This window comes from Lineus longissimus, chromosome 2, assembly GCF_910592395.1.
Source record: "Lineus longissimus chromosome 2, tnLinLong1.2, whole genome shotgun sequence".
Classification (NCBI taxonomy): domain Eukaryota; kingdom Metazoa; phylum Nemertea; class Pilidiophora; order Heteronemertea; family Lineidae; genus Lineus; species Lineus longissimus.
Genome location: NC_088309.1, coordinates 8,711,445 through 8,737,341, shown reverse-complemented (window position 1 = coordinate 8,737,341; position 25,897 = coordinate 8,711,445). Strand labels below are relative to the sequence as shown.

Below are 25,897 nucleotides of genomic sequence, written 5' to 3'. Positions count from 1 at the left end.
TTGTTTGCAAAGGTCAGGGAACCACGATCTGACATCCTGTTACTTTCTTGTGTATTGCGCCACACCCAGCACACACGTGGAAAACTAGCGCCAAACGATGGATGCTGGGTAATGCTGCAACTTTCAGTTCTATAATTGCGCACTAGACGGCGCTGATTGATGAGATGCTATCCATCACAACTTCCGGTCGTTCTGCTATTTTTCACCTCTTATAAACCACCGTTTCACGCTTAATCTAGGCATCAATTCGGTCATAAAGCGGGTCTGAAGGTTAGACAGGTACTTAGTTAAGGTAATAAATACAACTTTTCTTATATAATTTGCTCAGATTTGACAATACGAAATATTTTGCTTAGCTTGATACATTGTATCCCCCTATGCTGTAGGTAGTGTATCATCATGATGCTTAGTTCAGTTGATTTTGAGTCAAAAGCACAAGTCACAAATATTAAGTTTCATACATCATACACACCTTGTCTTTAAGGCTGCAGGACATATCTCGAGAGGGAGTTAAAACATGTATATGATTCTGTGTGGTGTGAAATTATGGAACCAAATCTCACTGTTTTGTTCTGATAGGAATAGCTGTTGTGTGTGGCTGTACCTATTGATTGAAGGGGCACACACATAGATCAATACTGAAATATCAATATGTTACACCAGCAGTGAAGTATTTTGCCCAGACATTCCTGATATAGAAGAGGGTTCTGTGAACTATAAAGTCTGCTGTACATTTTATGTACACAGACTGCATAGAATTTCATGATAAAATTTTTTTCTGAGGGTTTCAGTGAACTCCATACATTATGGCATTAAAGCTGATGGGTCAAAGATAACCCCTTAGTATCATGCAGGTGATGGCCTGGAGTTGGTAAAACATGTGTCAGGCTGAAGCCAAGTATTGGTAATGTTTGTAATGTGTATTTTGAGATATGTGTGGTCACTCTCTGACAGGCACTGCAGGGGGCACTTTGAAGCAAGATTTATAAAGGATTTCAACATACCTGCTACAGAAAGTCACAACCCGAAGTAAGTATTCTATCAGCATTAGTATTCACTGGAAGATCATCCAAAACGGGCGAGCAAATATGGCTTGATCAAACTGCTTGCAGCTTTAAATTTAGTCAATGATAACCTATCGCCCTACTTTCTTCAGTTTATTATCAAATGGGTATTCTATAAATTTTTTATAATTTTTTTATTTCAATTTTGATGCTGGAACCTATCTGGCAGAATTTGATATTTCAATATCAATCTTTTTTTAAAGAGAGAGAGTGTGTGTATTTTCTTTTGAATTAGACTGTTCATGTAGAACCCTCTCATTTCAATTCAGTGACAAACTTTAAATTTTCTTGTGGCCGAGATGTGCCTCCCTTGGCAACAACAACTTTTACCTGACACCGACTGATTTGACTAATCATGCTAATAAACCAACAGGGCGAATCACCAGAGATTCAGAAAGACCACCGTCAAGCTACCAGGCTGTCATTCACAATACATGCATGTTTCTAATTAGGGATAAGCCAAGTTTTATTCGCGTACCTGTATCGATTTCTCAGGTTATAGACCATACCACTTTTTTATGGAAGGCTGTCGACCGAGTAAGCCGGCTGGTACATTTACGACGTGCTAAGTTCTTTTATTACTGTCTGTTCAGGATGGGCAATGCATGCCTGATCTGTCGAACAAAAAATATACTAAGGCGAGCTTACATATTTTTGCTGAAACACACGTTGTGTGTTATGTAACTTGTTATCCAATTGAAAGGATCAGATGCCTATTGCACTAGGGTGTTTTCTCCCTGCATTATAAATGCAAAAAATGAGTTTGTCAGGGTCCTGATGCTGAATAAAGCCATACTGGAGAACCTTGTGGTTTTTGTGATTTGGAAAAGAAATAGTTTCCCTCATCCGAAACATGCCCCCTCGAATGCAATCAATTTAAAAGCCGTGTATAGTAATCAAAGATCAAACCATTTGACACACCCCTTGAAATGAGTCCGATTCTTTTTGGGGATCACTCTGTTCATTTCCTTGCATACTGGTACACCAGTTGACAAAAAAATGAGAAAATCAGCTCTGCAAATTACCTGTCACAAAGGAGTAGTGCACGATTCCATGAGCCAGCTTTATGTAAATTGAATCTACCTATTACTTTGAAGAGCATACCTCCATCTTGAAGGGGAATTGTTTTACAATTTGTCTCATCACGCGTGGCAAGCCATTTGAAATTGAAGTTTTTTACCAATCGCATATATTGGAAAAATGTTGACTCAGTGTCTTTGTTTTGAAAGGCTATCTAAGCCAAGGTAGCCGGCCAATGAGGTGCTGTCTCCATCATCATCATCATCATCATCTTTGCGCATTTCCCTTTATATAGCTTGACTTATCTTCCTTTGTTCTAAACCTATTATTCGCTTATGACCACAAAGTGAGTTAACGTATTCATTGTCACTTAATCCTATATTCTCGTGATCCCATGTTCTCACAGCTGGTAAAATAATGCCTCAGGGGATTGGTGTCTTTGGAGATTGTTAGTTATTCTCTCCTGGTTGACTGGTCACCAAAGAGAATTTCAAGGGGCTTGCAATTAAGTCTCATGGCCGCAAGGAGAGGCAGTTTGGTCAGAAAAGTGTTTTAAACTGATTTAGGTAAGGTTTTCCTCAGTCTGTAGATATTAGAAATGACATTGTCTCCCAGATACAGACAGTAATCAGGTAATGTATGTCTTATGGTGTCTGAGATTGTTTTATTACCAATGACATTGTCACTTGGAATCAGACATTTTTTAAATATGTTGTTGTGATGTCTGAGAATGTTTCATTATGTTTCAATGTCTCCTGGAATCAGAACTTTGTCAGGTATGTGATTACGATGTCAGAGAATGTTCTTTACCAATGGCATTGTCTCCTTGAATCAACAAACATTTGCAATGGATGTTGTTGTGATGGGTGAGAGTGTTTCATTATCAATGACATTATTTCTTGCAATCAGACACTTGACAGGTATGTTTTTACGACGTCTCAGAATGTAACAAAATTTCCAAAGTTTTTGACTCTTGCACCCACTAATAAGGCAACTCCAAAATTCAATAATTCCGTGCATGCTTTTATGCACAATTTCTCTCTCTCTCGATATGGTCCTGTACAAAAGGGTTGAAATAACAATATTTTTCATGGATGATTACTGCCTTGTTACAGCTGGTTCTGCATTATGAGAATTAGCATGATCATTATGGCAATTTCTATGGCAACCCTATCAGATGTTGTCAATTTCATGCTCGTGATGTGATAAGTCACTGATTCAACCTGTTATTGAGAGTAAAGTTTATGGAATATGCATTTTATCAATTTGAACAGCTGTTGCAATCAATCTGAGACATCTGTTTTACATCCGGAACACTAAAATCGCATCATGAACTGAGCACGAAATGAGAAAAGATTGGCATCTGATATGAGATCTATGATGGTTAAGTCAACAATTTGTCATTTTAAAGGAAACTTGCCACAAAATGTTTATAAAATGGGAAGTTTCGAACAGCCTAGTCATGGGTCTGGTTTTGTCGTATGAGTGTTAGGTGTAGGTCTTAGCAAGAATAAATAAAGAGTAGTTATATCAATTTTCAGTCTTAAGTTTATTTTTTCTACGTCCCCCATTGTACCTTACCTTACTCCTTCAAGTATGTCGAAATAACTTCAGTCCAGGGAGCAATAGTGGTATGATATGCTATTACTTGAGATCACTAGAGAGTTAATATTGTTGAAACTTTACAGGAACCTTCCATGCAATTAACAGCTGTAATCAAATTAGGAATTTTTTATTAAGCTTTGATTGCAAAAATGGCACTAAGAAATTAATTCTGCCAGCATGTGCGTTTATCTCAAGACGATTTTTATTGGAAATTTGTGTTCGTGGTTTCTGAATGAGTTGCTATTGAAAACTTAATTGCACCCAAAAACGGTCTTATAATGAAGTGAGCAAATTATCTGGGGTGTATGGGGAATGGCCCACATGTCAAGTGCCGGCAGCGGCCTTACATTTGAATTTGTTTCTGGAATTTATTAAATGGCAGTAGGAAGACAAAACCAAATGATACAGGACCAATAAGGTAGAATGGGGGTAATTGTAGCCCCGGTTTATTTGTAGCCCCTGCATTGTTTGATGCATGGGGATGTCAATCAATATCATAACAGGGGCTACAATTAAACCGGGGCTACAATTACCCCATTCTACCTTCTTCAGGTAAAACAAGTTTATGTTTGTCGTCGTTCACCTGAATATTGACCGTTTCTCTTGTGACATGTATGATGGAAAGTCTAGATTGTTTAGATCTGTGCCTCGTTGAAGTAAGGGCACAAGAGGTACTTCTGCACTGTGCATGCCAGCTGAAGCTTGTCCAGTATGAAGATTCTGTCCTTCATTTGTTTTGCTCGTGTAGAATTAGACTTTTGCGCATGACTGTTACCAAATTTGTATGCAAGGCGAAGACCAGTTAGCCGAAATGATGACATTTGTTGGCAATGAAATGAGTATGAGTTGTATTGTACACTATGATAGTCTCCTTTATCACTTTCTCATCCTCTCCTAATATGATTCTGCTGGCAATAAATTGCCCCCAATTTGCCTGAACACTGTGGAGCCTCTAATGAATACACCAGAAAAAAATGTGGGGAACACAGCAAGACATCGAAAGGAGAAGCCACTATATCTCTGCCACAGGAAGGCTGAACAACAAGGATGAAGCAGAAGACTACACCATTCGGATCTGTTTCTTCCAGGAAGGGACAAATGACTGGAGACCTTGATATTTCAAAATGGTAGAGATTGGCCAACTTCATGGCCTACAAAATATGCCAACATTTGCTATGGCTTCAGATATGAATTCTTCAATCATGTGTTTTTTAAAGTGTTTTCAATTTCAGCTTGCAAGTGCTTTGTTCCTAGCTACCTTTCAACTGGGTGGAAAATCATCCGTTCCACACCACTAATTGTGACTTCTTTGTGGAGTGAACTAGATATAAAATCAATACAAGTACTGATTCTGAAATTATATATGACATTTCATGTAAAGGAATACTGGTCAATACTCCATCATTGGGTCTAAATGTCATATGGTGAGACACTTGAAGATTTAAAAAAAAAGATACGTCAGCGTATTTACTGGGATTTGTGGATGTTACTGGCTGTTGTTAGGTTTAACGTACATTTGCTGCTAACTTATGTTCTTTCACTTTTTGCCATATGGACTAATTAAAGGGCTTCTTAAGTGCATACCACTGCCGTTGACCTTTGCTCCAGTTATGAACAGTTTTCTTGTTGTGGTTGGGTCAATCCCTAGATGATCACACGTTTATCCCTGCTCATTCCTGAACACAAGTAATTGATTACCATTGGTTTTCACCGAGTCTTATCTGAAGCCCTACCTTGAATGTCGATTGACACTTGGTATCTTCGATCATTGCCTACATCAGTGTCATCCTGTCTCACACATGACATCCCATAGTTGCTCTTGTAATGTCCTAATGGAGGCTGTCTATTATGAATGGCAACTCATCTCTATATCAGTCTAAAGTGACATGCTCTATGACATGCCTTCAAGATTGCTCTTACTTCTTCTTCTCTCTAGTATAGCATGTTCAAGATAGATTGGGCTATTCTTTGGTATATGTATTCAGTATTTACTTAGGTGTGAAAATAAATGCATAAATAAATGGCATGCCAAAGAATATTACCATCAGTCTTTCCATCAGCCTCATAAAAAAATAAGGTACCATCACTAACTTTACCACTACAACCCATCCCATTTGAGAAAATGTTGCTGTTGTCTGCTGAGGTCCTGGATTGAATCAGTTACTGTCCTATTCTGAGATATCTGCATTGATCGCCAGCTCCCTTTGGGATGATGGCAGATACCTATCTCCATTGACAAATGTCACATTCTGCAAATGTTGCATGGCTCCCCAAGGACGTCGAGGTCATCTGAATGGCTTGATTTCCCTCCTGGCATGATGGAGTTGTATTTTATTTCAGATGATTCAGGAACTCTAGCTTGCGTGGTTAAAAGTGACATCTTGTGCAATCTATAGTATACCGAATTTTTTTTTGAGATGTTTGATCACTGCAAACAAGTTCAAGGTGTCTTAACCCCAGCATTGTTATGCATTTCCTCAAAATTATGCTTCCCTCTGTCGAACGCTTTGGCGGCTCATTGGGGTTATCTTTGCCTAACCCGACAAGCTAAATGTCAATGTTGGTAGTGCATTACTTTCTGCATCATTTCGAATTGTGAAAGATTTTTAATTGATTTTTAATTGTGCCCTTCTTTTTGTTTGGATCTGGTTGTCAATGGCAATAACATTTGTATATATTTGCTCTATTTTTTTTATGAGGATTGTCGCTGCTTTTTGTCACGTGGGTAGCTTGACTACAAAAATAGTTCTGTTGACATTAGCACCTTCAGAACTCAACAGAATGGGATTCAATGCATTACCTCTCATATTTTGATCTGGTTATCACAAGAATAATGAACTTTGTATCTGAGCCAGTTGACGCTGTTGCTTTATTTTTCTAACTGGGGCTATTGATCGTCAGTGCCTCTCCTCTCGCAGGCAGACTGACGACTCAGATGCTGCTCACTCATAGCGAGAACATCACTGAGGGCGTCTCCACTCTCTGCAAATCTGCTGCCGGATTACAACCTTTTGACTTCTTAGGATAGCTTTATTATGAAAATCGAGGATGTGAATTGGTAAGTTTAACGTTTCATTTTGGTTCAATTTATTAAAATCCCATGCTGCTCTTGTGCATGTTGTGTGAGGTGAGTTTCAAAAAGTAGTGGAACGTTGGCTAGGGAAGTCTTCTGATATTTCAATTGGGGTGAGCTGTTACTCTTAGTTTTGAAACCGCTTATTAATGTCAGTATCTAACTGTGAAAAAGTCCCTTATTAATGTCAATATCGTTACCATGAAAAACTACTTTATTGATGTCAGTATCGTAACTGTGAAAAAGAACCGTATTAATGTCAATATCGTTACCATGAAAAACTACTTTATTGATGTCAGTATCGTTACTTTGAAAAAGAACTTTTCTCGAGTTGAGAATCAACGTGACGCAGACGCAAACCAAAAATTTATACCTGGATGTAATAAGGCATGGTATGCCGTCTCAGCCCACTGGTGACATCAATAATTTACTGTAACTATTATTACCCTTGCTCTGGTGGTCAGTTTTAATCAATAATATCACTGAATAATCTGAAGAATTTCTAATCAATTTTAATTAAAGGGTGGCTAAAGGAAGAGCTCAGGTTCATTAGGTCTTCTGTTATGGCTTACTTTACCTAAGGCGTTCTCAAGGAGACTAGTATATGGGTTAAAATTACGCATTTACTACTTGGTAATAATGCGTTCATCATCTTGGCCTCGTTCCCAGTCGGAATGTACTAATGAAAAAATAAATACTTGATTGAATCTAGATCATAGCCACAGCCTCATCTCAGAAATGCGTCAAAACTGGATGTCATCTCATTTAAAATGCATCTTGGATTGAATATTACTCACCACATGTTGTCCTTATGAAATAACTACCCCAATATAAATATTGGCTGTCCTATGTTGTTAGCTTATGGAAATTCTTCCTGGTAGCCGTTATGTTTCTTTCAGCAACTTGCGTGATGGTTTTGCCATCATGGTTATAATTTCATTTGTAGTGTAAATTAGAAGTTGCTTTCTTAACATCATGAAATCCTCGGACCAAACAAGTTTTTTTTGTGCTAAATAGAAAGAAGAACATACTCCAGTTTCTCCAATCTAAGACCGGTTCAGGCTAGATATGCACAGGGTCATTTGATGCCATTCGGCACGTTCTATGGACAAATTCAAAATGGGTTGTAATGGTAGCTATCCTTTATGTGCAATGGTGGCTTTCCTTTTCGTATAATGGTAGCTGTCCTTTACATGTAATGGTAGCCATCCTTTACATGTAATGGTAGCCATCCTTTACATAAGAGGGCAGCTATCCTTTACATGTAGCTATTCTTTACTTGTAATAGTAGCCATCCCTTGCATGTAATAGTAGCTATCCTTGAAATAGAATGGTGGCAGCCATCCTTTACATGTAATGGTATCAATCCATTACCTGTAATGGTTGCCTCTGTAAATTCTTTGTAATGTTTCTTTGAGCACGTCCCGGTTGGTTATGCTATCACAGCGACAATTTCATTGGGAGCGTAATTGGATACTGCTTCCTGACCTCATGATATCATCTGACAAACACACATTTTTCACGATGAGGAAGAAACTCATTTCTTGATTAGGTTTCTTGTTCAGGTGTTGCGTTGGTCATTGTGAGAATGTTAGATATCCTCTCGGCCATTTCTTTTAATGTTACCAGATATTATATTTTCCTGCTACCTGAGTTGTTCTCTGTTAGTTGTTATCTTCTCAGATTTAGCCTGATTGGTGAATCGGAAACTGACAATTATTGGCCACAATGTTCGTGAAATCTTTAGCGCTGCAAAGTTGCTTATATCAAAGTTGCTTACACCATACCAAGATTATGACCGAGTCATTCTTGCGCTAATGCTCACTATTGGTCGATGCCGTCGCTGCCTTTAATCATGACCTGATATGGTTTTTTTTCTCCAACACAGACATATCCGATATGGAACAGATATATCATCACCATTGGTTTTTATCCTCCGGGTGTTCATTTCCTGATAGTGGAAAAAAGTTTTCCTCCAAAAAAGCCATCGACGATGATGTTATTCTCCATACGCTGAATACATAAAATGTCCTATAATCGCCAGTTAAGGAAACTGATATTGTTGTAAAATGTTTCTACTGCAAGTTCTCAAACTTCCTCATCTGTCAGCCTACTGCAAACAATCAAATTATTCGACTATTGGCGCATATTACAAAATAGCTCTTGGGTTTATCCATCGTGAACCAAGATCATCATCGAAAAGGTCATGCCCATGTCTCAGAGTAACATTCTGTATCAAGATTTAAGCATATGAAATTCTTGATGTCTCATATTGTCATCCTGAATTTGTGCTGTAAACAAGTCGTCTGTTGACTTTGCTTCCTGTCATTTGGACAATTACGGACACTAGTTTATTTCCATGTTCACAACTTAAAATCATATCTAATTATCCCTTTTGAAATGTAAACCTACGTTTGATATATCCATAGATGGACTGAGTTTATTGTCTGGGTTCGATATTGTACATAACGTTATCTAGAAATAATATGGCACATGAAGAAAGACCTGTGTCTAGGGAATAAAGGCCAACATCTTCAGGTTTATCTTGAAGGTAAAATCTAGTTAGGGAGACGACTCAAACAGATTGACTTAAAAGGAGAGAAGATGCCCAAGGCTTTGATGTCGCGTCTTAGACTGATATTGAGATAAGTTGAGCAAAATGATGACTATAAAATTCAATAATCCAGACTAGTTGTTTCATCAAGAGTATTTCGAATTTGGATCTTCTTTGTAAAATGAAATTCAAAAGAGCCTATCTTACTTTAGGCAGCTGATAAAAAATAAATCTGTAAAACATTTTGGAAAAATATTGTCAAAGCTGGTAGAATTTCTTTCGTCGCGTTCGTTTGAAATTGTGTTTTTGGAATGTTTCACTCCTCGGGTGGTTTGCTCTTTTGAAAAATGATCTACAAACACTTTCAAAGGAAAATATTTTTATAAAGGAAGAATTTCTTTAATGATTACGTAGTAAGGCGTGTATAGATAATAAGGTGAGATGATGGAAGTTGTAAAAATAGATTCAACTGCTATTTTACATGTTGACATAATTGTGATGAAGGCAGGAGTTTGCCAGAAAGAGCAGATTTTAGAAAATGCAATTTTCGCCATTTGTACAAGGTGACTTATGTGATAGTCTTCACTGGCAGAAAGAAATTTTGTTTGTATAGTCAGGATAAGCTGACCTCAAATCATGGTCAGATTTGGCCAATTTTCGCGACAACAATTGAGCAAGAGGCGAAGAAATGATAAAAAGAAAGATTTTTCGGCTAACACAAATATCATTTATTTTGGCGTCCTTCTTGCACCATCAGTGTCTGATGAACATGCTCGATTGTTTGATCTTTGAGGGCTTCCGGTGCATGTTTTTGATCATGATGTTCTAAACCATCGTGGGGCGGATATGCAGTGTAATTACTTAAACAAAGCATAATCAACCAAGAATGTATATGCACTCGTATGTACTCATCATCTCTTCTCAGACTGTGAAATAACATAGCAAAATCTATTCCTCTGTTGCAGTTTTTAACCATCTCTATTCAAATTCTTGGGAAATGCCTTTTTTACATGTGAAGATGATTTTCACTTTTATTAAGTCTGTTGATTTGTACATATCACATATACAGTGCAACTGGTATCCATTGCATACGCACATTCTCTGTATTGCATTCGAAATAGGTCATGTACTCATTGGATCAGTTCATTCATGCAAAAAGACAATGAAAGGGGCAAAAATGAACATTTGCTGCTGACCTCATGTGAGTGAAAATAGAGTATCACCAGAGATTTTCCATCGGTGTGGATGGTTGATACACACAAGCTGTCCAAGCATTTTGAAATCTGCTGACAGCATGCAAACCCCACCAGGGATTGTTCATGCTCATGGCTTTTGAAGATTGGAATGGAGATTTCATCAGAGCTATGTTGCCTCCGAGAAGTAGATGGTAATTTTAAAGATTATCAGAGTGTAAAATCACAGATGACAGGCTTGAGTGAGAACCCTCTAAAGATAGCGATCGTTGTGTCAACATTTGACAGCTTAATTTTCTGGTGAGGGACGATTCATTAAGATTCAGTGATTAAACCACTTACGTCTTGATTTTGTGAACCTCCCAGCTGAGATGGCCCGATGGACGAAGTAATGGTAACTCTTTCTGAAATTTGATCTTGTGAAATATATGTGGTTGCAGATAATTGTGGCATACTGGTTAAAAAGTAACCAACTTCATATCGAAGGATTGTGAATTAAAACCCATCTGGTTTATTCCTCTTTTTAACCTCATAGTTTGTGCTATATCATCTCGTAGATGTTCACAGTACCTCTGCTGTTGACGGAAGTAAGCTTTTAGCTCAGCTGAAAAGCTGAGCTATTCATATGAGTAAATGGTAGAATGAGTGTCCGTCTGTCTGTCTGTCTGTCTGTCTGTCTGTCTGTCTGTCTGTCTGTCTGTCTGTCTGTCTGTCTGTCTGTCTGTCCGTTAAACAGGCACGTTTCAAAACTGTGGCGGATAGGCGATAGATTTTCCCTCTGAGGCATTGAGACCCTTCAGGACTCCTGAATAGACCAAATGTGGGTCCGGCAGGATGAGCGGTTTGGCCACTAGGTGGCACCGAGCGAAATTTTCCAAAAACTTTTCCAGCAGCTGATTTCTCAGTTGGGGATCATGAATCAAATCTAATTTTATAGAGCAAAGCTTTCTCTTTCATTATCAATAGGCGTAGTTCATGAATTTCTCACCAGGTGGTGTTACTGGCGCAATTTAGTGAGCACCCTCCAAGAAGAGCATTTTAAATTTCGCGCGAGTTATCCCACGTCCAATCACACGTGCAGCGAACGTCACGTCTCGAGTCTGCGCAGTTCAGACGTAAGGAGACCATGCTATGGAATAGATCGCGTTCTGTCAATTCAGAGGTAAGTTCTCATTAAATTCACAATTTCATAGGCGATAATATTTGGCTGCTTGTGTTATTGCATGTTGATGACATTAGGGAAGGCTTGGATTGTTTAATTGGATGTGATTAATTTGAAATAGTTCGTCGACGATCGTTGAAAAACGATCTGCGAAATGCAGCTTGGTTGGTCTGAGAAACGATGTCAAAGTCCGGCTTTAAATCATGGATTTCTCAACAAATAACTCTTGTCACATAGCAGAACTAATGTGAATAAACAAGACAATAATAAACATCGTTCTGATATCATCGGGTAAGGTTGCCAATGTACATAAACAGTGTAATTGAGGATCGACTCCAGCGATTTGAAATGTCAACAAACAATAAATGCGATAGCTGATACACACTGACACTTGCACACTGTACATAGCACAATGCTTCAAACGGGGCCGATTCATCACTCTTATCACAATGTATTCCCAATCATATCAATGAACTTCCTTGATCATTCGGCCCTAGCGCCTTATCAGTTGTTGTTGGCCTTGTATTTGATATAAAACTTGGCTAGCTTAGCTATCTATCAAAATTAAAATGTTATCTCCTCATCATGTTTTGCAGGACAGGAATGATCTGCAGCTGCATTTGAACATATTTGGTGACCACATCTCAAAGATGACCAAGAGAGAGGATCGAGCTATGACTTTGCACATCCCATCGACTTCGGTGTTCACCAGTGCAATCATCAGAAGAGCCAGGCAATTCTAGTATTCAAGTATTTCATTCTGTAATACTTACCTCAAAATTTACTAAATAAAGAAAACCGCATGTGGCAGTTGGTTAAAAAAATCAAGTCTTTTAAAGTTTTGACTTGCTATCATTATTATCAACATTTCAATGGTGGCATTCTGCTAAGGTTTGTTAAGAGTTTCACTTGACTTAAGCAGGGTGTACACTAGTAAAATATTAGCAACATTTTACCAACATTTTACCAACATTTTACCAACATTTTTACAACAATTTTGCAACAAGCCCTTCAAGGCCCTGTGTTCACTAGCAACAAAATTGCAACAAATTAGCAACATTTTTACAACATGTTGGTAAATTGTTGCAAACTTTTTAGTGGGAACAAAGGGAAATAGGTATTTTGGAGGGAAAATGGATGATTCCAAGGAGAGAAGATGTGTTTTGAGTGCTTCTGCAGCAATTTTAGCTGTCATTGTTGAGAGACGGAAGAGGCGGCGAAATAACCAAAGAGAATATGGACCAGACCCTGGATCAAAATGAGGGTGGATGATGGGGCATACCACTGCCTGTTAAGGCCGCGTATCCATAGGGTATGCCCTTGTGTAGTGTGGCGTTATGGCGTAACAGCCTTGTGACCTGGCACTATGCCCTGCGTCTCCATTGGATATTCCTTTTTGGTCATGTAGGCCTTTGTAGTCCTCATTTCGCAGCGGTCAATCGCGTTTATCCACACGCTGTCATTATTTCAGAAGACAATTTCTTATGAATATTGAAAATGAAAATACAAGTAACTTGTATTTTCACTTGCAACATCAAATTGACATGTACATGTATATAAAACCTGACTTTTAAGCAACAAATTACAGGTTCGTGCTTGTTATGATAATCATCAGTTTCGGGGTCCCAGAGTAGTTCCCGTTGATGAACCTCTTGAATTAATTTCGCCTCAGACATTGCTTCCGTGTTGTTCACTCGCAAAAGAATGGACATGTTCAATCCCAATATGGGCCTATATTCCCAATCCACAGTGCATATATGCCCGCAATGTGACACGGCATAACCTATGGGAACGATCAATAACACCAACGAAGGTTCATTGTCCGTGTGGCGCGCCAGGCGGTAAAAAGGGAATGTTGTGCAGGGCACGGAACAGCCTATGGATATGCAGCCTAAAGGAGTTGCGGCTGACTGACAAGCCGTCATACAAAAACTTCTAGAAAAGGTTTCATCACCCTACGAAGCAAGACACTCACTTGAGAGTTGCTATACCTGCTTCTTGTTCAAGTCACATGAACTCCGGTAGATCACATGACGCAAATCCTATTTCTGATTGGCTGAAGAGTTTGTAACATTTTTACAACATGCAACAAAGAATTGCATTGCATTTAATTTGCAACAATTTTACAACATGTTGTAAGACGCGTTTTGCTCTGTACACACTGCGCAACATTTTTGCAACATTTGTTGCAACTGGAAATGTAAAAATGTTGCTAATATTTTACTTAGTGTACACAGGCCTTTAGGCAATAATAGAGTTGGGTAGAGCATTTTGTTAATGTTACCCTTTTAGTTAGGGAAACTGGTGCCTTCTGCATTAGGTGGACCCCACTTACTCATCTGTCAGACCGGCCTCACACGTCGCCAGTAGAGTTTAAGGTCCAGTCTGCGAGATTTACCCATTTCTACCCAGCCAAAAGCGGGTGATTGGGCTAGTCTCTCCATGTGATTCAATTCGCATGGATTCTTGTGTCCCGGTGCTGAAAGGATCCCTCCACAAGGGCAGACTACATCCGGTGGCACTGAAGTATGGAAGAAAGACAGAAGACGACCAATTTGCGAAAAGGATCATCATCATCATCATCATGGTAACAGCTGAGGATGAATCATGTTGCTGTGTGTAGAATTGATGGTCCAATATAGGTTAGGTTATCTGTTTGCGCACACATTGCAAGGGTGGAGCTTGCTTGAAGTAGATTGCGCCAGTCTACCGCAATTCACTGTTACACATCCAGAAGCTAATATCCTTAGGCTTTGAGTCCTTAGTTTAGTAGAGTTTGACGAGTAATGTAATATATACGAACAACGCAGCAACAACTCAGCTGAGCGCCAGGCCCTTGGGCCTCTTGTTGGAAGAACAGGATCTGGTCCAATTTTGTCATTTGGTTTCTTTGAGTGGGACATTGACTTCTTTTAGTAATATAAATCATGCTAACACCATTATGGCCCCAGGGGTAGATTAGCTCACTAAGGAGAAAATGATGTTCTGTGGAAGGACACTGTACAAGGTTTTTTTTCGCTGAGGCTCCCATTTCTGTATTTTTATCCGAATCAAAATATAAACTGACGTAACCCTTTCTTTTTTAGGCTCAGACAAAAGGTAAAAACTATGAAGTTGACCCAGCTCACTCTCACTGGATTCCCTAGAGTATAGCTGTCTGATGTTATCGCCAAACCTGGTTCCTATGGGTGTTTGAGAGACAGAAGTCTTAGAGAATGTAACGATCAAAGCACTTTAGTGTGGTGGTGTTCTCTTGAGGAGTAGCTGGAAGTCTGTCACTTAATCTTCTCTAAAGTAAAACAACCCCGGTGACCTTTGTGGCTCTACGTTTTGACCTGTCTGAAATCCAGCACTTTAAACAAATGTGCCACCCATTGTATTTTCTTTTAGTTTTATTGATTAAAAATCCTTTCAGGTTATTGAGTTTTCGTTAGCTGTGATTCTCGCGTGTGCTGTCACTACATGTTTATGACTCTTACATGATATCGAAAACGTTATGACTGGCAATTATGAGGAGACGACCATATCATATTGACATTATTCGATATACCTTCGCAAGTAATATGTACATAATTGTCAATTAGGAGTTCCTCTCTCCTTCTAATCATTTCATCAAGCATATTCGTGGGAGAACACACCCATTGAAGCATAAGGTGGTTCATAACCTGAGGTATTTCTACAGTATGGTGTATCAGGTTTTCTGCAGCGTTGTCCCCGTAATTTGAGATTACTTACTGAGTTCTGGGAAAGGTATTTAGCATGTAAGTATAATCTGTATCAGTCCGGTTTTATAGACAAGTCATCCACCGCTTCATTTATCGTCTTGTCCTTGAGTCAAGAACATGGTATGATTCATGTGCTTATATGTCTTGACCCTCACATTTCTGAGATTGTCGCCATGGTTATTCTTTGCAGAAGGCTGGGGATGCTACAATGCTCAATACCGCCGGCAGATGCAGGATTCAGGAAAAAAGACCTCAGTGCTTCATACTCAATATCCTGTCCCTTTTCAATTATATTTAAAAAATAGCAAATTTCATGGTCAATTTCAAAGATATTTCTGAAAGAGGGGTAGGGGGCTCATATTGGCTGCGCCCTCTTGATCCCCCTATGACAGCAGGTTAACTTCACTCATAGTTCAGTCAGTCCCAACAGCAAATGATGCTTGTAGGGATATCAGCTTCAGACTATTAAATGATGCTGGCTACTATGACCTTTACATTCTAAGACGACAATCACTCTCTTCTAGACAACACATGCTGTGATGTTAGTTTCAAACATTGAAGTAGCAAGCTCAAAAGAAACCTGAAGGAAATTAACTCTGTCAAGCAGAGTGGTGCTAGTAATGCAAGTGATTAGATCCGCTGCATATGATGGAAAGATACTACCAACTATATGACCTTTATACACAATGGACAATCACCTCATCTAGGACAATATGTGCTGTGACGTGTAAGAAATTGACTACGCTTGAAACATTGAAGTAGCAAGCTCCAAGAAAAAGTGAAGGAAATTAATTCAATCAAGCAGAGTGGCATTAGGGATACACATGATCCAAGTGGGCTGCAGACAACGGTGTGATGTGCTCTTCTCTACAATGAACTGTGAATGCAGTTGACAATCACTGCTAGTTTGGCTGATCAGGATTTATTCTTATCAGAACCATATCGACTTTTTAGTCAACAGCTTTTGAAAGATGATGGAAGAAGACTTGAGTGCATTGGTCATATAAGATGTGAGCCACGAACATTCTAATGGTCTCTCCTCGGGTAGCTGCCACAATGTGAATAAAGCCACTGCCATTGTCATTCTTTGTCGGTCATTGATTGTATGTGGTATCCATCCAAGCAAGCGATACCAGTGGGGATGTCCGCAATAGACGAATGGAAGATGTTGCCAAGCATGACTGTTCATGGTGGAGAGTGAGACAAAAGAGCAGGAAAACACAGTGGAAAATCACAAAGGCAAAGATCAATAAGATTGTTGAAGATGATCACTTCTTGTTTTTCAGAAGTTTGATTTGTTGCAGTTCATTAGACTATTTGGGGACAGTGGCAGTGTTCATTTATGAAAAAAGTCTATATTGTTTTGCTTTGATTGCATGTTAAGCCTGGAAGACTGAAGTTAACCCACTGTACTAGGTACGATTTTGCCCTCTAAGGGCAAGTGTTCAATATTTTGCCTTGATATCGTTAGCCTTGAAAAAACAAAATGAACAAATGTTCAAATATTCGGTGGCCTGTCTGCAGTAATCGGTTCCACTTTCAAATTTATTCTAATATCAGTTCAATCACTCAGTAGCTGCAGAAAACCATGTACCACTACTTACAGTAGGTAACAATCATTTCACCTATGTTGTGCTCCATGTTATTCGAATCATTGCTGGGTTATTTCGTTCTTTATGTGTGAAAATTTCGCTCCTTTGCCATATGTTATTTGTTAAGGAACTCATCTGAGAGTAATTTGTACATCATTCGTATGTACTCGATAGTTGTTGAGAGATGGTTTCATAATATGTCGTTAAGTTTACATCTATGGGATGTATTTCATTGACATATACCCTAGGATTTGTCTTTACCAGCGCTATGAAGACCACTCTTGTAACAGTGGTAACAGTTACACGAGTCTTAACAAGTAGGATGAAGACTCATGCAGGGGTGTGTATTCGTTACATATGTGACTGCACTCGACAGCCAGTGGTTATGCCCCTTTTTTGAGTTGACATTGCCACCACTATGAAGACCACTACCAGGGAGTTTGTCCTGTTATATGCATCCAAGCCTTTTCCCATCCTTTCATATGGACCAAAACATCATTTGAGCCTTCGAAAGCATGCCCCCTTCTTTGTTCAGTTGTGTAAGTTGCCCTGTCAACTCAGCTATGTAAATTTGAGAAACTGAATAAATAATGCATTCCTATTATGATACAGAACCCTTTGTGTTCGTGTCAAATTAGTCTCCTGGTTTCCCTGCCTGATTTTCTCTTTGTATCCTATGACAGTTGGCGCCTTCAAACACCTCTGAGAAATTCTGTAAAAAAAGCTCCCGGCTTATAATGCTGTAATTCTGTATACTTGAAAAAAGTTTGAGATGAAAGAAGTTTTTTGTACTTGTTTCATTAGCCCTAATGTTTATGACTTTCTGCACCAGGGCTTCTGAAACACGATGTGAGGATACCATGGATACAAAACAGTTTGTTTGGGGACACGAGGTGGGTGTTTACAAAATATCTTCTTTTTGACATTAACTATTCCAGCACCTGGCAATTCATTGATGATTTTTCTTTAGCCATACAATATGGTAATTATGTATGCTTTCATCTATGGTATCTGATTTACAGCATAGCTGATAGTCATTTGCCTCGTTCGTGCCATGGAAAGAATATAGCTTTCTTTCATTTCAACATGATGTAATCTAATAATTTAGCATTTTCTAACAAGCTCTCTGCTTCCTCTTGCGGCAGCTTGTACTGACTTCTAAATGGTTTCTTTGCCTTTTTTCAAATTATTTTATCCAAAACCGGATACTTTCTGACCTTTGTTACTTTGGAAGGTTGGAATTGCAGAGTTTGTGCAGGTGTTTTTAGTCGAACACTGCTCTTCTGCTGTAACTTCAGTGGTTTTTGCTTATAAAGAGACGTCTTATGACACCGAGTTTCAGTAGGATTTTTCGGGTTTGCAATGAAATGGTTTGGTATTTCTGATTCTGATGGGTACTGTCAGCTTCATTTCACCATTATCTCAATTATTTTCAGAATGCTTTTAGCAGAACTCTTCCAAAAAACAATCGAAAAATTGGCATGGAAGAGTGCTGGCTAGAGCTTTTCACTTGCCGTGTAATTGTTACTGTAGGTGTAGTGTTAATACTGGCCATTAAGCCGATTAGTCTGATGACCTTTACAGAGAATCACTCTATTGACATTGACAGTCGGGTATCTCAGGTATCCCATTCCCTAAGGTCACTTACATTTCCCCATGCGGGCAATGCTAATTTATTTAAAACACTGACATTACTCAGCCGTGAGGAATCCATCCCAGACAAACAATAAGATGGCATTCTCTGGTAACTTGGCTACAGTCGATAAAACTACTCAGGTTCAACCTGTTGAAGATTCTCATCTGCTAAAGGAAGTCTGTCGTGAATCAGTTATAAAATAATGAGTGTTGAATAGCCCAGTATGTTCAAGGAAACCAGACAGTGGCACAGTACTGATTATTACTTTATTTTGTTTGTTGTAAAATTTGAAAATTTAACTCGAGGCTAAAAATTTCTAAATGTGTAAATCAAACCGAATATAAATTTCGACAATGCTGTTATGTAGACAGATGTACAAAAACTGTAAATTCCAAGATTAAGCAAATTTGCATGCATAATTACTGCACTATGGCACTGTGTATGTATATTTTCCTGTACCACTAGTAAATGCAAAGAACACGAAGAGGGTGCCTCTTTAACAGTAGCATTCACTGGCGTTATTGCTCTGACAGGTTCTCTCACGTAGATTTATGTCTCATTGATCAGAGCCCTGGACATCGATTCTCAAACCACTGTATAGGTGTGACCAGTATCATTCTTGATAGCACCATTGGGATTGCCAATATTCCTTGAGCAAGGCTTGAACAACGACCTATGGGATGACCATTTGTCCCCAGGTGATACTTGATAAATGCTTGATCTATGGAGCCTGAATACCAAACTCATAAGCAGGAATGGAATTAGATGATGAGAAAACAAGGTCTGGATACATAGTTGAAGAGCAGGAATGAAATTAGATGATGGAAAAACAAGGTCTGGATACATAGTTGAAGAACTGGAATGGAATTAGATGATTTCGAAAAACAAGGTCTGGGTACATAGTTGAAGAGCAGGAATGAAATTAGATGATGGAAAAACAAGGTCTGTGTACATAGTTGAAGAGCAGGAATGAAATTAGATGATGGGAAAACAAGGTCTGAGTACATAGTTGAAGAGCAGGAATAAAATTAGATGATGGGAAAACAAGGTCTGAGTACATAGTTGAAAATCAGGAATGGAATAAGTCTATTAGAAAGCAAAGTGGAGTACTGAGCTGACAAGCAGGAATGGGATTGAATGATGAGAAAACAAGGTCCTTGTACACAGTTGAAGAGCTGGAATGGAATTAGATGATTAGAAATACAACGTATGAGTACAAAGTTAAAAAGCAGGGATGGAAGTAGATGACTAGAAAACAAGGCCTCAGTATAGTTGAAAAACAGGAATGGTAAGAAAACAAGGTATGAGTGCATAGACGAGCTGGAAGAGAATTAGATGATGAGAAAACAAGGTCTGAGTACATCGTTGAAAAGCAGGAATGGAATTAGATGAAAGGAATGAAATTGAGTCTAGGAGGAAACGAGGTGGATTACAACATAGCTGACAAGCAGGAATGGAATTTGAAAATATTCAATAAACAGTTTTTTGACCCACATTTAATGCTCCTCCTCTGTGATAAATATAGGTCAGAGACCTTCTATCTCATCAAGAAATTTTATTGACCACCTTTAGGCAGCCAATGGCCTGATCAATTCTATGGGAGTATGCCGAGTCCCACAAAGCTTTGTGGTGAAGAGCGATAGCCATTAGGGGTAAGCTGCTCCCTTCAGCTGGCGATGATGGACTACTTGCTTTAGGATCGGACACGCTAAAGACATGGCTTATCTGATAAAAGTAATAGTCCAGCTGTGAATGATTGATGTACTATCATGGTCAGATATTCTTATCAACTCTTCCCGTAACAGTGTTATACTGAAAGACCAGTATTGAGAACACAGAAAAACTGCTAAAATGCTTAATTCTAAAGATGGAGTTACAAATGTACCAACTTGAAATCAAGAGGTGTTCAAATTAGAATTAGAATTTAAAGCAAGTCAGCTGAAATTTCTCCCATTGACAGAAATGCATGTGGTGTCATTGATGTGACATGATTTATTTGCATGTAAGTCTCTGTACCTCTCTAACATTTAACCATTGCCTTCTTGCTCCTGCCCTCCCTAATTGGTGTATCAAAATCTTGTGTTTTCCTCGAAAATGGATAGTGACCATAAACAGGGATAAACAAGCACCCAATGCACAGATCAGCGATTGACGTGTCCTTCTCCCTAGCCAATATATCAGACATCACAGATTGATGAAATAGCTCATCCGCCAATCGGCTAATTTCCATGGCAGGTGCCAGTTTTCTCAGGGAATGGCTTACTTCCGATAAGTCGGACTATCATGACAGCCAATCTAGTTTAATTTAAGACTGGTTCTGAGCATTCAATTCACAGCCTACATATCATGCACATGGTTTATGGATGCCATTCAACATGTTCAATTTCAACAGACAATACGTTGGTATTGTTATTGATGTGACTTGATTGCCTTGTATGTCAGTCTCAGTACTTCTCTTACTGGTAACCCTGTTACTAGTAAGAGCTAATTCAGTTACCTCAAATAGGTGTAGCAATTGAGAATCTGCCAGAGTACTTTTGGCGAAAAACTTATAAGAGAATGGTTGAGACTGCTGTTCTGATCAATACTTTCAACAGGATGCGAGGCAGCATCAGTATCAATGAATTAATTCAGATTTCCTTCTAAATGGGCTCGAAAACAACTATGGCAACTGGGTACTCAATGCTTAATTCTTTAATACTGACTATTGGTAAATAATCTGATCAATTCTCCTTTATAGTAACGCTTCAATCAGATTTTCCCATTGTTCGAGATTAGTAATCAGTTCAGAGGGAATTTTCTAGCACTTCATCAAGAAGATCGATTCGAAACTTTTTATGATGTTCCAAAAACTTAGCACAACAATCAAATGAAATTGAAATGGCACCAATAATCTATTGGTGTAGTTTTCCCGATTGTTTAGTAGGGGATACTGGTTCGATCTGTATAAACCAAGGATAAGAGGATGCGTAGGAGCTGTTCGACTAAAGAATCTAGGTATTCAATATTTTTTTAATGGAAGCTGCTGCTTTGTCTTTGATTCAAATTGAATTCATAGATATGTGCCAATTTTTATTCCCCGTTGTTGCCGTTTATTTCTGAGAGAAGAACTTGGGTGCGCGATAGTTGTTTTTTTGCAGTACGTCATATGACTACCATGAAAAGGGAAATAGTGAAGTGGGAATGTCTTAAATATCCAGGTAGGTGGAAGGGTGGCCATCAACAGTGCAACACATGAGCAGATGTGCACTTCGGCATATCGTACGATAGAGAAGATACATGTAGAAGCATGTGTATGTGTATGTGTATTTCATATTTTATATTTCATTTGTTATGTCGTTTTAAGCGTATGTGTATTTCATATTTCATTTGTTATGTCATTTCAAGCGTATGTGTATTTCATATTTCATTTGTTATGCCATTTCAAGCGTATGTGTATTTCATATTTCATTTGTTATGCCATTTCAAGCGTATGTGTATATCACATTTCAATTGTTATGTCATTTCAAGCGTATGTGTATTTCATATTTCAATTGTTATTTCATTTTAAGCGTATGTGTATTTCATATTTCATTTGTTATGCCATTTCAAGCGTATGTGTATATCACATTTCAATTGTTATGTCATTTCAAGCGTATGTGTATTTCTTATTTCATTTGTTATGTCGTTTTAAGCGTATGTGTATTTCATATTTCATTTGTTATGTCGTTTTAAGCTTATGTGTATTTCATATTTCATATGTTATGTCGTTTCAGATGCAGCATATCAAAACATTTCGTTCGAAATATCCGTTCAGAAGAGAGCGCATTGTGAGCAGTGAAAAATCTCTATGACGCCGGGACAGAATGAGATTGACTCCACGAAAGATCTGCTGCAACTTGATTGTTATCCTAGCCACAATCATAGTGGTTTCATGGTTGCTGCCGTGTCGCCCTGGATACACCATGGTACCCAAAGAGAAACTACACTTTGTTAAAGACGCAGATAACAAGACCTATCCATATGATAGAAACATGCCGCTGATTTTCATTGGAGGTGTTCCACGAAGTGGTACGACACTGATGCGTGCAATTCTGGATGCACATCCCGATGTACGCTGTGGGGAAGAAACGCGTGTGATTCCACGTATATTAGGTCTAAGAAACAATATGGCTATATCGCCTAAGGAAGCAACGCGGCTACGTGAGGCTGGTATAACTAGTGATGTCCTGGACTCGGCTGTTGCGTCTTTCATTTTAGAAATCATAGCAAAACATGCAGAACCTGCTCCAAGATTATGTAACAAGGATCCGTTTACGCTGAAATCGACACTGTATCTATCGACATTATTCCCCAATGCAAAGTTCCTGCTGATTGTCCGTGATGGACGAGCGGTCGTCCATTCCATCATAAGCCGCCGCGTCACCATAACAGGGTTCGACCTTCAGGACTATAGAAAATGCCTCGTCCAATGGAACACTGCTGTGGAGAACATGTTTTATCAATGTATTAGGGTAGGCACGTCGAAGTGTTTGCCAGTGTATTATGAACAATTGACATTGCATCCACAGGAGTCTCTCAGAAAGATATTGACCTTCCTTGATGTACCATGGCACGATGCTGTGCTACGTCATCAAGAATTTGTCGGGAAACCAGGGGGAATTTCTTTATCCAAGTGAGTAATTATATGCAAATTGTCCAGCAGTTAATTTGAATTATCAATACCAACTAGGGTCATGAAGGGTATAGTTACTCGCAACGCTGACATTCAGTAGTTGCTTAGCTCGTTGCTTAAAGCTTAAGTGAAACTTACGATCGCGTCTGATGAAGACTAAAATTACTTGCCGTAAAGTTCTGATGACAAATATCTAAGTTTTATGCACTGATGAAGTTCTAGACTGTTATAATACTGTTAATGTAGTCTAAGTACTAAACGTCTACCAGTTCATGAAAATATATGATGTTTTTCAAAGTTGTCAAAAGATGGGTTTCTTTGTGGACGTAAAGGGAATCACTGGTGTCACAATGCTTTTCCCAGCCGCTAATAAAACAAAGTTAGCCGTGCAGAACATTTTTGCGTGTGAGATATAGCAGGAACGACCACATCATTGCTTCGTAGTCGATAAAGGATATAGCTATGGAACACCTCGTGGTAATTTATAACTCTCTGGAGTTCCTTAACTTGATATAACAACCATGTTGCTATGCATGTCTTTAACTCATCACGATGTTGCAAGTACTCCTTTGAGGCATCCTGACCACATGTCCTCAAATTAGCTGTCTTATGTTATGATGGCTGAGTCCCTGAAGTCCTGTTTTATGGTTCATTATCACCCCCCATGCTTGCACTCTTGATCCAGCTATACCAAATACACCACATTTATCATTTCGTGATTAACTTGAGGGGTACCCTAGCATTCAGTTCCGACTTACACGTCAAACATCATTGGATATAATATTGGCTACATAGCTGACTCAGCAACAAGTTTTTTTTTGTGACATGTGAATTTTATAGCACGTGGTCATAACTTAAAAAACTATGAAAAGTGTCACAGTCTTGTTTCTTTCATTTCAGAACTGAGAGATCAACTGACCAAGTGATAAAACCTGTCAACATTGATGCGTTATCCCGCTGGGTGGGGAAAATCCCTGAGGATGTTGTAAGTGATATGCGAAACATTGCGCCCATGTTAAACAAACTCGGCTATGACCCTGATGCTAATCCTCCAAAATATGGCATCCCAGACAAAACTGTCGAACAAAACACCAAAAATATGAAGGAGAACAGTGAGTTTTGGAAAAAGCGCGAAATGGAAATCTTCCAACATGACAAGTTGAAAGTTTTTTACTCAGCGGGAGGAAAAGGAAAATCCCGCCAAAGCATTGACTTTGACGATCATGATCCGCAGATGATAATCGAGGGATTTAAAGCTCAACAGAAGCAGAATATAACTGGCAAGAGGAGATTAAGGGATAATCGGTGACGAGGGATGTAACTAGTCGGTGTGGAATGTGATATATTTAATCCTTATAGGATTGTGGTTGTGTTAAAGTTTTGTGAAATGCTTTGTTCACATTATTTTTCATCAACACTCAATCATGGGCATCATTTTCAGCAAAGAAAGCTGCAAAAATCGAAATCTTCTCTCCAGCCTCTGATTTATACGTTCGCATTTTGGGGTAATAGGTTTTGTAATTTTGTTCCCCTTTTCCAGAATACAAAGTTGTTTGTTTTGCTGTTTTGAACACAAATGTATTCTGCTCAAGCATTGCCATGTCTAATGAATGTTCTCATGAACTAAGGTCAGCAAATCTGTCGGGTAAAATCAGGTTCTGGTATGAAGATGTACACGTTTTTAGCTCACCTCTTAGCAGAGGTGAGCTTATCCCATACCGTGGCGTCCGTCGTCCGTCGTCGTCGTCGTCGTCGTCGTCGTCCGTCGTCCGTTAGCAGGGCACGTTTCGTAACTGTAAGAGCTATTGAGTTGAAACTTGGTAGACATGTACCCTTATGTAATGACACCTTGGAGACCAAGTTTCGGTCCGATTCGTTTCATGGTTTGGCCACCAGGGGGCCAAACGTTAAAAGTGAAAATATGCAATATCTCCCTTAATAGTAGTCGGGAAATTTTGAAAAAAATATGGTAGGTACTTCTAGCAAAGGTGCATCATATATCCTCCGGGTTTTTGATTTGACCTCCTTTTCAAGGTCACAGAGGTCAAATGGTGTAAATTGGCCGTTAGGATGTAACGATGGCACGTTTCTAAACTGCAATGACTATTGATACCAAATTTGGTACACATTTACCCCTTAGTCAGGTGATCTCAGGGACCGAAGTTTGGTCCAATATGATTCACCACTTGACCACCAGGGGGCAAAATCCAAAAACCTTAAAAATGTGATTATTCCTTAACTTCTTGCCCGATTGCCACCAATTTGATATCATGGGTACATCTAACCACCATACAGTATATGTCACACAGGTTTTTAATTTGACCTTCTTGTCAAGGTCACAGAGGTCAAATGGCGTAAATCGGCTGTCAGGCCGTAACTATGGCACGTTTCTTAACTGCAATGACTATTGATCACAAATTAAGTACACATGTACCCCTTGGTCAGGTGATCTCAGGTACCGAAGTTTGGTGCGATCTGATTTGCCGTTTGGCCTCCAGGGAGGGGGCCAAATCCTAAATTCTTCAAAATGCCATTATTCCTAGTAATGACTTGCCCGATTGGCACCAATTTTATATCATAGGTACATCTAATTCTAACAACCATTCAATGTGTCACCCG

General features: G+C 38.9%; 1 protein-coding gene across 2 annotated transcripts; it reads left to right on the top strand.

Moving 5' to 3' along the window:
• Positions 1 to 183: 183 nt before the first annotated feature.
• On the top strand, positions 184 to 24,955 carry LOC135483627 (protein-tyrosine sulfotransferase 1-like). Of its 2 annotated transcripts, none has more exons than XM_064764609.1 (3): positions 184 to 292; positions 22,380 to 23,278; positions 24,179 to 24,955. In XM_064764609.1, the coding sequence occupies exons 2-3, from the start codon at positions 22,470 to 22,472 to the stop codon at positions 24,585 to 24,587; spliced, it is 1,218 nt and encodes a 405-aa protein (XP_064620679.1). In that variant the 5' UTR covers positions 184 to 292; positions 22,380 to 22,469; the 3' UTR covers positions 24,588 to 24,955. The 2 variants fall into 2 exon arrangements, with proteins under 2 accessions (XP_064620679.1, XP_064620677.1); XM_064764607.1 differs by lacking the exon at positions 184 to 292 and adding an exon at positions 6,661 to 6,747.
• The last annotated feature ends 942 nt before the right edge of the window (positions 24,956 to 25,897 follow it).